We start from the raw sequence: 10406 nt of genomic DNA, 5'->3' as shown, positions 1-10406 counted from the left end.
TTCGCCCACGCCGTCGACACGCCATGAAGGAGGCTCGCCGGTCCCAGTTGGCTCTCCGAGCCGTCGCGACCAAGAGCGCTCCGCGCGCACGTCTCCTGTGCGCTCGCCGAGCCGTCCACCTGCTGAGCGCGCTGCGCCGTCGAAGGAGGAGCCGCGGCCACCGCTGCGAAGTCCGAACCCGTTATCTGAACGCTCCTTCGGGCTCTCAGAGCTGCGCGAGCTCACGGAGCCAAGGTACTCGCCGCTCCGTGCGGAAGACGTGCCCCTGGCCCCGTCATCTCCAACCCTTTGGACGAAGCTCAGTCCGAGCAGGTTGCGGCGCAGATGGCTCCCATGCGCTCCCAGTGCCCCGAGCTGCGGCCTCTGCTGAACCCCAGCACTGCCGACTACGACGTCCGGCCTCGCGACCCCGCGGAGGCTTGTCGCCAGGAGTTCCAGCAGTCTCTCGCGCTGAATGCCATTGGGCCCGCGGCCCGTACTACGGAGGAGCTCGCACTGCGTACGTCTCTGCGAGAGCGACTCCTCACTCCACAGTCTACGACTGTCGCGGAGTATCGCGAGAGGCTGCGGCTGCAAGCCCAGCAGAAGTCCGTGCCCGCCATGCGGACGTACCCGGAGGTACTTAGCCCGGGGGAAGACTCAATTGAGTACGAAGCTCAGTTCGAGTCTTGGGCCGAGCACAGCCGGAAGATCAGCTCCATGAATGCTCTCCGAGCCAGCTTCAGTGAAGTAGATGTTCGCATTGAACGCAAGCTCCGCTTCGATTTCGCAAAGGTCCGAGCCAAGCGCAGCCTCTCGGCACTCGCCCAGCCGCAGACCAAGTGTAGCGCTGCGCGCTTCGCTCCTTCGAGCACTCCAGCCGCTCCTTCCCGCGAGGGAGTGAGCGCTGCGGCTCAGGGTCAGCCTCGGAGCAATGTGGCTGACCCAGCCGATCCCCAGCTTATTGCCGGGAAGCGCGGGACGGCCGGCGTGCCAGCCTTGAGCCCTCGGGGCGCTGGTGATCAAGCTGATCAAAAGCGTCCACGACGTCTGGGCAGTCTTGGCGGAGGGTCACCTCAAACTCCCATGAGTTCTCGGAGTGAGGGTACCCTCACCATTTCACCAGATACTGGTTTTGACCCCGGCACCGCCGCTTTGCCAGGAGGCGCTCCACATGGTAATATAGATTCCCATTCTCATGGAGCAGAGCCGGTGGAGGCCGCTGTGGGGTCCTTTGCGACTCAAGGTGAGCTCTTGGAGGCGCGGCAGCAGGCGGGTCGCCTTCGGGATCATATCCATGACGTTGATGCGCGTTTGGGCCGGACTGTCACCGAACTCGACGAGCTCGCCGAGCGGACACGATGGATCGAGGTGCCTCGAGAGGTCTGTGACCGCCTTGGGGCCCTGGAGGACTGGGTGCGATACTATCATGATCGCGATGAGCAGCGTGGCCGGGAGCTACAGCGTCAGCAGGCTGTGCTTCAGGGTCAGCTCGACCTCCTGGCCCGCATGCAGGCTCCGAATGCTGCGCCTCCTGCGCCTGCGGCTCTCGCTGTGCCCGCGGCACCTCCGGCGCCGATTCTTCCGCCTGTGCCTGCGGTGCCCACGTGAATGGCCGCGTCCTCGACACCTGGTACTGTGTCCTCGACGACCACGGCCTCCGCGCCTGTGACTTCGTCACCCTCGGTGCCTCCATCTGCACCTGCATCGGGTCCTGGTACGACTTGAGCAAGCCCACGTAGAAGACGGGGTGCGTCCGCATCTTCTTCGGAAGATTGAGCGAGTACGCAAGGCCCTTCTTGGCCACAACCTTTAAAGGTCCGATGAAGCGCGTGCGCAACTTCGTCTTGAAGACGGCTGACACTGCATGTGTAGGTAGGTTCTTAGCATTAAGCAACACCAGGTCCCCGACCTCATAACTTCCAACATTGCCTCTGCCCCTGGCATCTGCATGTTCCTTTTGCTTGTCTTGGCTCTCAGCCATTGCGTCACGCACATGTCGTAAGACACTCAGACACGTCGACAAGAAAGCGTCAACCTGTTTACGAACAGTAGCCGGGCTGACATCGGCTAGCCGATCAGCTAAATCGGCTTCTCCCCCCCACCAAGCCCGAGGCCATCACGTGGCGGCGTCAGCGGGACGCGGGGATGAGACAAGCTGTTCACGTAGAACGGCGTGTAGCCTGTCGAGGCGTGCACGGCGTTGTTCAACGCAAACTCAACGAGTGGCAGCATGGCGCTCCAGCGCTTCGGCGTCTCGGCGCAAATGATGCGGAGCACGTCCTCGACGACGCGATTCACGCGCTCTGTCTGACCATCGGTCTGCGGATGGTCCGCCGTGGGCATGTCAAGCTTGGTGCCAAGCACCGCAAAGACCGCGCTCCAGCAGTTGCCCGTGAAGCGGGGGTCTCGGTCCGAGACAATCGACTCAGAGAGGCCGTGTTGTCGAAACACTCGGTCCAAGAACAGCGTTGCTGTACCTTTGCCATCGATGGTATCCGGCACAGCCGCAATGTGAGCCATCTTGCTCAGTCGGTCCACGAAGACCACGACTCCAGTGTTGCCCGCCGCGTCCGCCGGCAGGCCAAACACTAAGTCCATACTCATGGATTGCCGACAGCCCGAAGGGACAGGCAAACTCGCCAACGGCGCTGCAGCAAGAGGTGACGACTTCACGCGCTGGCACGTCTCGCAGGTGCGCACATAAGTGCTCGCCCACTTGTAAAGCTTCGGCCACCAGTAGTGGGTGCTCACCGAGCTGTAGGCCTTCTCATGGTCAAGATGGCCTGTCAGCGGCGTGTCATGTGCCTTATAGAGGATGCGGTACTTCACGTCCTCATCATGAGGGATGACCACGCGGAGCGTATCCTCGGGGCCAGTGTTGTAGAACAACAGGCCTGCATCGAGGGAATAGCGGTGTAGCCGCGCGCGCAGCCGCGCTGACAATTCCATGTCCGAGTCTTGAAACTCCTTGCTCCCCAGAGCCTTCAGCAGCGTGACACAGGTGTCGTCCTTGGCATAAGCCGTTCGGATCAGATCTGGTAATGACGAAGTCACGGTCGTTACATGAGCCAGCTCATAATCGGGCCTGCGCGACAGCGCGTCCGCAAGGACATTCTGCCTGCCAGACTTCTACTTCACCTCGAAGTCCTACTCCGCGAAGAAGGACAACCAACGGGCCATCCTTTGCGAGAGGTGAGGCGACTGAGTCGCAGTGCGTAACGACGCATGACCCGTGTAAATCACGAACGGCTGAGAGCCCAACAGGTGAACCCTGAACTTGACGAGCGCATACTTCATCGCATGTAGCTCTTTGTCATGGACAGGATCGCTCGCGCCCCTCGGCGTCTGCTTGCAGCAGTGCACAGCCGAAGACAAAGTCCGAGGCGTCACAGACGACACTAAACGGACGAGCGGGGTCTGGCAGAGCCAGAATAGGCGCATGAAAGAGACTGTCCTTAATGGCCGCGAACGCATCTTGATGTTCGGTGTCCCAACACCAGTCCGCATCCTTCTTCAGGAGATTGGAGAGTGGCCGAGCCATCTCAGCGTAGTTCTCGCTGTACTTGTGCAAGTAATTGGCCAAGCCAAGCCACTTGCGAAGATCCTTCTGGTTCTTGGGAACCGGCCAGTCAACAATGGCCTTGACCTTGACCGGGTCGGCCCTCAGGCCCTAAGAAGGGGATCTCTTCCGCTCCAAAGATACATTTGTCAATGTTGGCGTACAACTTGTTTTGACGCATGCATTCGAGCACAGCCAGCAGGTGCTCCACATGGTTCTCCATATCAGTCTTTCCGTGCTCCGCACGACTGTGGACAAAGATGTCATCGAAGTACGTATGCGCGTACGCCCGATGGGGCCTGAAGAGCTGCCTCACAAGACGATTAAATGTCGCTGGCGCGTTCGAAAGCCCTCGGGGCATCACCAACCACTCCTAGAGCATGCCGCTCGTCCTCATGAGCAATTGGTAATATCCATCGACCAAGTCGAGCGCACTGTACATCGTACATCCTGTCATGTTGTTCTGAAGAACATCCTTCCGAGGAATCGGCGTCTGCGCCGGAATGGTAGCGGCATTCAGCTTGTTGAAAGCATGCACGCTATGCCACTTGCCATTCGGCTTTCTGACACAGAACGTTGGCGTAGAGTGTGGAAACTTACTCTCACGCACCATGCCCGCCTCGTGCTTCGCACGGAAGAACGCGTCAATGACGTAACACTGCTACTTCGGCAAGGGCTACTGCCTCGTCACGCAGTACTTCGTTCCCGGAACGAGATCGATTTCGTGTCGAACACCTCGATCGTGAGGTAGCCCCCAGGGCGGCTCCTTCGAGACCACGTCCTGGTAATCCTTTACCACTTGATACAAGGGATCCGACGGGTTCCTCAGGATCGCCGATCCGCTCCGCGCATTCAGCGCCTTCTTTGTGTCTTCTAGGACAGCTTCATCCAGAAGCGAAGACGAGTTCAACTCTTTTTCGGGTCGTATGACCACTACCTCAGCCAAGTCACCAGCCTTCAAGGCTTTGCCGAACTCGGCCAAGGACATCTCGTCCAGCTCCAGGAGAGCAGACAGTGAGGGCAAGTCGTCGAGGTTGATACCTCCGTCGACGTCGCCCGTCACTCCATTCACGAGTTTATAGAGCTGTTCGTGCTCGCGTGGAGCCTCACCGCTCGACACGCCCTTCTCGACTCGTAAGATCACAGACGCCTTGCGTCTCGCGGCCAGCGCTTTGTGGTGCTGCCTCCTCTTCATGGACACCGTCCGCCCTGAAGAGCTCCGTGATTTCGGGTGCGTCTTGACGCCAGGTGTCACCACCTCGTTCATCTCCAGGGGAGCTCCAGTGTCTTTACCGACACTCAGCGAAGAGCTGCACGATCCGCAGCCTCCACTCAGTGGATTGCGTGCCACTCCACGATCTTCATCCGGGCAAAGCCCCTTGTTCTTCGGCATCGTGCCGACCGCGCCGTCGCTGGCACGCAGCAGGGCGTCGCCCTCAGACGCACGCCCGTTCAGCGGAATTAGTGCCGCCCCACCTGCCGTCCGCGAGCCACGCTCGGAACGCTCGTTCTCGACACACTCAGTGTCCACCAACTCGGAAACTCCGATGGCCAGCACATTGACCAACCCGGTCCAGTGCTCGCGCTAGAAGCGCTTCTGCTTCCTAGCAGAGGTGGGTTCATGACTCGCCAATGCTCCGCCAGGAGAGAAGTGCGTAGCACCAAGGGTCTTCAACCTCCGATCGATCCAAGGGTCGTGGCGTTCCAGCCACGCCATACCAAGGATGAGATCATATCTCGAATCGAGGTCTAAGACCAGACAGCGTTCCACGCTATCGAAATCCAAAAACTTCACGCCCAGGTCCACAGGGACCTTAGGCACCGTGACACGAGTGCCCGTCACGAGACAAACAGTGACGATGTCACTCCTGCGCGCTACCAGCGCCTCAGCATAAAGCTGACTTCCGTCCATCGTAGAACGCCGGGCGTAGTTTCCCGACGCTCCCGAATCGATCAAAATCGTCCATGGCTTCGCGAAGCCCTTCACCCAAGCTTGGACAACTAGCAAGCCCGGCTTGCATATACGTTCCGTGTTAGAGAGTACGGCTCTCATCGGGGCTAAGTCCTGTCGACCTCCACCTCGCCGAGGCTCAATAGAACTTAGTTCTTCCCCAGTAGGTCGCCCCGCGCCTACTGGGACTTCTCGTTTCGCCGAGACGAACCAGAGCCCTGGCTCGAACTCGAAGAGCGGCTTGACGAAGCCTGGCGCTGATGGCGCAGCGGACACCCAGCACGAAGGTGACGGGTGTCACCACAGATGAAGCATCGGCGGATGCCGCGACGCTGCTCAGCAGCACGAAGCTCGGCTTCTTCGTCTTCAGCATAGCTGAGGTTCATGGGTACCGGACCACTCGACGCGCTAGCGTAAGACGCATTCCACCCAAGTCTCGACGACTTAAAGTTGTGTTCCGCATTCAATGCGACGCTCACAGCCTCTTCAAAAGAGCTCGGGTGGGTTCGGAACACCTCCGTCCTGGCAACGCCAGTGCGGAGGCCCTCCATGAACACCGTAACGGTGACTGCTTCCGGCAGGGGGTCCGCAGACATGCCAGCAATGAGAGTTCTCAACTCTTGGACATAGTTCATCAACTCCTTCTTGCTCTGCCTGGTCGCCAGAAAGCGTGAGCGCACGCGATACGCCTCGTTAGGCGGAGCAAACACTCGGGACAATTGCTGTTTCAGCTGGTCACGTCGGGAAGGCCACCTCGACCGACATCACAGACGTTCGTGCCCACTCTCTCGCTCCCCCACCGAGCTTCGAGATAGCTAGTGCCACGCGCTGCGCCTCCGTCCGGAGTAAAGCTGAGCTCATAGCCATCTCAACCTCACGGGTCCAAAGCATCAAGCTTTCACCCTCCTTGCCTTCGAAGGTCTTCACGCTCAACATGAGCGGCTTGGGTCTTGTTCCCGCGTCGGACGACGAAAGGGGCGCTTGGGGCGCCGCGGCAGTCGCCATCCTCTGCTAGAGGTGCTCTAGCAGAGCATTCTCGTAGCTTGAAAACGCCTCGAGACGCGCGTTCACCGCGTCGGGGCCTTGCTGCGCAAGTTGCGTCACGCCCTCCGGGCCCAGCAAGGACATAAGCGTTTTAAGCGCATCCTGCTGGTTCGGGGGCAAGTGAGTGAACTGCTCCATTCTCCACAGAGGGTCAGTCTATACAGACTCAGGTGTCGGATTGACTACAAGTGCTACCAAGTGCAGCGGGGCTGCCGTAGCTTTGCGTCAGAGTAAGCTTTACAGACTCACAGAGTCTCAGCTTAAGATAGCCCGTTCTAATACCAGAACGTACGAGTCCGTACACCCTACGGACTCCAAGAGTCAACCCTTAACTCTTAACTGTGTGAATCTCAAACTGAATGTATTTCCCTTTATTGCGGCAAAGCCGCCTACGGTGTAAATGCATCCGGTTCACTATCTAGCATAGTGAACCCTAGTCATATGCACAATCAGTGGCTCTGAAGCCAAGTACTGATTCTCCTACTGATTTAGGTTAGACAGTGTGTACCCACTGCGTAACCCTTCGGGCAACTCTCGTGTAACTCCGTTACAGTCAGTCTCGTCTTCCAGGCGCCGGCGATGTTCCTCTAGCTTTTGAACTTGACGTCGCTGACACTAACTGATCCGTTGGCGAAGCATGCGGCAACCGATTCACGCCGAGCTTCCATCTCGATCTTATCACCACCCGCGTTGGTCTCGGCGTCATATGCAGCTCCCCCATTCCAAAAAGAGCTTTCGTTGTGGAGTACGCCGGCGAGTTGCTGCTGGACAAGGACGCAATGACGCGCCCGAACCGTCGCTATCAGGTTCAGATGAAAGCCAAGGCTATCTGGGACGACTCCACCGTGTTCATCGACGCCGCTGAGTGCGAAAATGAAAGCCGCTTCATCAATCACTCATGCCGACCTAACTGCGCTCTCTATGAGCGACAGCGGACGAACGGATCGCGCCTCGGTGTCTTTGCGGAAACCGACATCCCACCGCTGCAGGAGTTGACGTTTCGCTACTCCGAGAAGATTCTTACACTGTTCACGTTTCAGTGCGGCGACAAGAACTGCATTTCGAACAACCAGTAGTAAGTTTCAACATTGATTAGTCGCTCACCTCCCTCATTTAATCGATTTCACAATGACACTCCACGTACCATTCGGTTACACTACATCCGCCTTCCCTTTGCAGTTCTCCATATGCAGATATTCAGCTCGAATATGATCACTAGCCACCTGCGATCGCCATCTCCGTCATGTCGCCCCGCGACGAATAACTAAGTGTAGTAGATGATGGTGTAGCCACATAAACCTGTACTTTCGGTCGGCATTCGTCCAACAATCCAAAATCTCACGTCAATCTCACAAATGCATTTTATGGAACTATGTAATAACCACAACACAATGTACTTACGTCCCAGAAAAATAATTGTGTGGCATTGCCACATATTGCACCAGCACATACGCAATGTTTACTTTGCTAGTGAAGCGCGTCCACATCTTACCTACACGTACTCGGAGACAACAGTTGTAGGACGTATCCTCAGCTTCACGGCAACGCAATCCCTTCCCCAGATGCAACACCTCACTCACTCAGCTCCTCATTTGACGGCACAAACTCAGACGGCGAACTGCTCGCTTCGTCGACTTCCAATGGTGGCGTCCTGCGGTGTCCCACCTCTTCCTTCTCCTCCGACTCGTCCGTTGCAAAACCGGAACCCAGGCTTGACCCCTCCGCCGACGCCAAGTCCTTGCCATCCGCCTCGTCACTTTCAGGCTCGCCCTTGCTCCTCTTAGGCGCCTGTGCTGCGTCATAACCCCCCCTCTTCCGTAGAAGTCTCCTGTGACGGATCAGCTGCTTCACTGGCTTGCGTCGGGTCCGAACAACCTTCTTGTTGATCCTCGATGTGTCCTTGATCGTTATACGAAGCTGTAGGCGCCAGAGGCGGTGGCGCACCAACTACTTGAAGCCTTGGAAAGATAATCACGGCGGGTGGAGGGGTGGCTGCTACGCCACTTTGCACCGCTCTGCGCCACGGCTGGCGGAGCTCTTGGATTCGTCGATCCTGCGCTTGACGGCGCCGCGCTCGCTCCTCATCGTACCGTTCATGCATTGATTCAGGAGCATTTTCGTCGGCCTGGTCCATTAAAAACCTGGCCTGCTCCAGGGCCTCCAGCCTAATATTTAGGCACCTGACTGTTATCTGCACAACAGGGCTGTTCGCATCGTATGTTTCCCTCAACCTGTGCAGGGTCTCAAACGCAGCAACAACATGGGCAAAGGCAGCGATCTCAGTCTGCAAGGCTCCCGCGCGGCGCGGGTTAATCTGATCCACCTTGACTCCGAATTCCCAGTCTATTGCGAAAACCAAAACTAGCAGTAAATGATACCAAGAGACTAACGATAGATATTGACAAGTACATTGTGAAAGCAACAGACAACTAGGTCCGCCACATCGTTGTGTATTACACATAAACAGTCGCCGCAGTAGAGGCAGATTGGCGATCGGCGCAGAACGCTGGCACAGTGCATTGTCAAATAGAAATACTATGGGCAGTGTACAGCTAATACAGCTCTTACACTGTTTTACGTGGGTAGCCACATCTCCACACAGCCATATAGCTGCACCAAGCAGTACCCAGCCGCCTCTACAGCGGGCGACCTCTATGTTATGTGTAATACACAACAGTGATGTGGCCCACCTTGGAAAGGCTTCAGATTTTAGAAACCTACCGGTAAGGTTCAATTGAAGTTGAAGATAACGGTTGAAGTTCATACAAAACTCATACTGAACTCAAGTGACTCGAGCGACCCCGCAACTGCAAGTTGAGCTGCAAGCGCTGCAAAGACCCCCGTAAATAGGCCTCAGACTCCATTGGCGCAAAGGGCGCAAGCTGTCAACTTGATCAGACGCACAGTGGATACTTCGCGACCGTTCGCGAAAAATCGCAGTACCGTCACTTTACGTATATTTTCATTTCTAATAGCCACTTCACACAATATTGTTTCTGCCCTAAACTTACTCGAGAGAAATACCGTGGATTGCTGAAAAATTATACCTAAGTTAATAGCTACACACGAGGAATTAACTGAGATCTGGGAAGCTGAATTTCGCCACATTCACAAACCCGACGCTGTCCCTTGTGAGTTTTACGGACCTGTTTCACCGACCCCCTTCCTACAAAACCCAAATGAGGTGCACACCAACAACACATAATACAGTGTAGCCACTACCCGTTTTGTTGATAAACGTTTTAATGACAAAAAACTCTAAATATACGTTTCTGCAGCCCGGAAAAGCGCTTGTGCTTTCAGCCCTAAGGCTGAAAGAACTTGCCTTCATTTCGATATTTGCACGGCGGCAGGTACATGAGGTGGGTAATGGGGTCACAAAGTCGAGCGTGATAATGACGTTGGTTATAATGCTTTTTGGATCTGGCTAGGTAGGACAGAAGGCCGACGAGCATGGATCCGCCAGCTGAGCCAGCGCTTCGTTTTATAAAACTTCAGAAGGGGTCGGCTTGGCGACAAACTGCGTGGGGGCAAACGCGTAACTACGCTAGGTAAATGCGTGGATGGCATGAACGGTAACGATGGTGCTAACACGGAGCATTATGTTCGAACAGAGGTGATCGACGGCGGAGTGGTAAAAACCAGTAGCCACCCACCTTGCTAGAAGTTTAGACAGCAAACTACAGAAAATGTCACACTCATCTGAAGCCGCGCCCACGGATGACGTGTCGCCAGGTCAGAAGCCTGCGGTAGGAATACATTGGGGGTATGAAGGACTAGACTACGACAAGATACAAATAGGAGTAAGTACAACAACATACATGAAAACACACAACAGAGTACAACCTGAGAAACAAGAACAATATCACA

At 56.3% G+C, this 10406-nt stretch overlaps 3 protein-coding genes across 3 annotated transcripts; 2 read left to right on the top strand and 1 right to left on the bottom strand.

The window, feature by feature from the left end:
• Positions 1-333: 333 nt before the first annotated feature.
• Positions 334-1590, top strand: PHYSODRAFT_510933 (hypothetical protein; the record flags this gene model as incomplete). The annotated part of the gene is made up of 2 exons (XM_009532256.1): positions 334-1395; positions 1450-1590. 2 exons carry the CDS (start codon positions 334-336, stop codon positions 1588-1590), a joined length of 1203 nt encoding a protein of 400 aa, XP_009530551.1.
• Positions 1591-6895: 5305 nt separating this feature from the next.
• On the top strand, positions 6896-7612 carry PHYSODRAFT_316506 (hypothetical protein; the record flags this gene model as incomplete). Its single annotated transcript, XM_009532255.1, has 2 exons — positions 6896-6932; positions 7173-7612. The coding sequence occupies 2 exons, from the start codon at positions 6896-6898 to the stop codon at positions 7610-7612; spliced, it is 477 nt and encodes a 158-aa protein (XP_009530550.1).
• A 188-nt stretch (positions 7613-7800) lies between these two features.
• Positions 7801-8670, bottom strand: PHYSODRAFT_302852 (hypothetical protein; the record flags this gene model as incomplete). The annotated part of the gene is made up of 4 exons (XM_009532254.1): positions 7801-7906; positions 7938-8028; positions 8117-8453; positions 8488-8670. The coding sequence occupies 4 exons, from the start codon at positions 8668-8670 to the stop codon at positions 7801-7803; spliced, it is 717 nt and encodes a 238-aa protein (XP_009530549.1).
• Positions 8671-10406: the final 1736 nt, after the last annotated feature.

The sequence above is a fragment of the Phytophthora sojae genome (assembly GCF_000149755.1).
Source record: "Phytophthora sojae unplaced genomic scaffold PHYSOscaffold_6, whole genome shotgun sequence".
Taxonomy (NCBI): Eukaryota; Oomycota; class Peronosporomycetes; order Peronosporales; family Peronosporaceae; genus Phytophthora; species Phytophthora sojae.
Note: the sequence above shows the minus strand (reverse complement) of the source record. Positions and strands in the feature narration are given on the sequence as shown.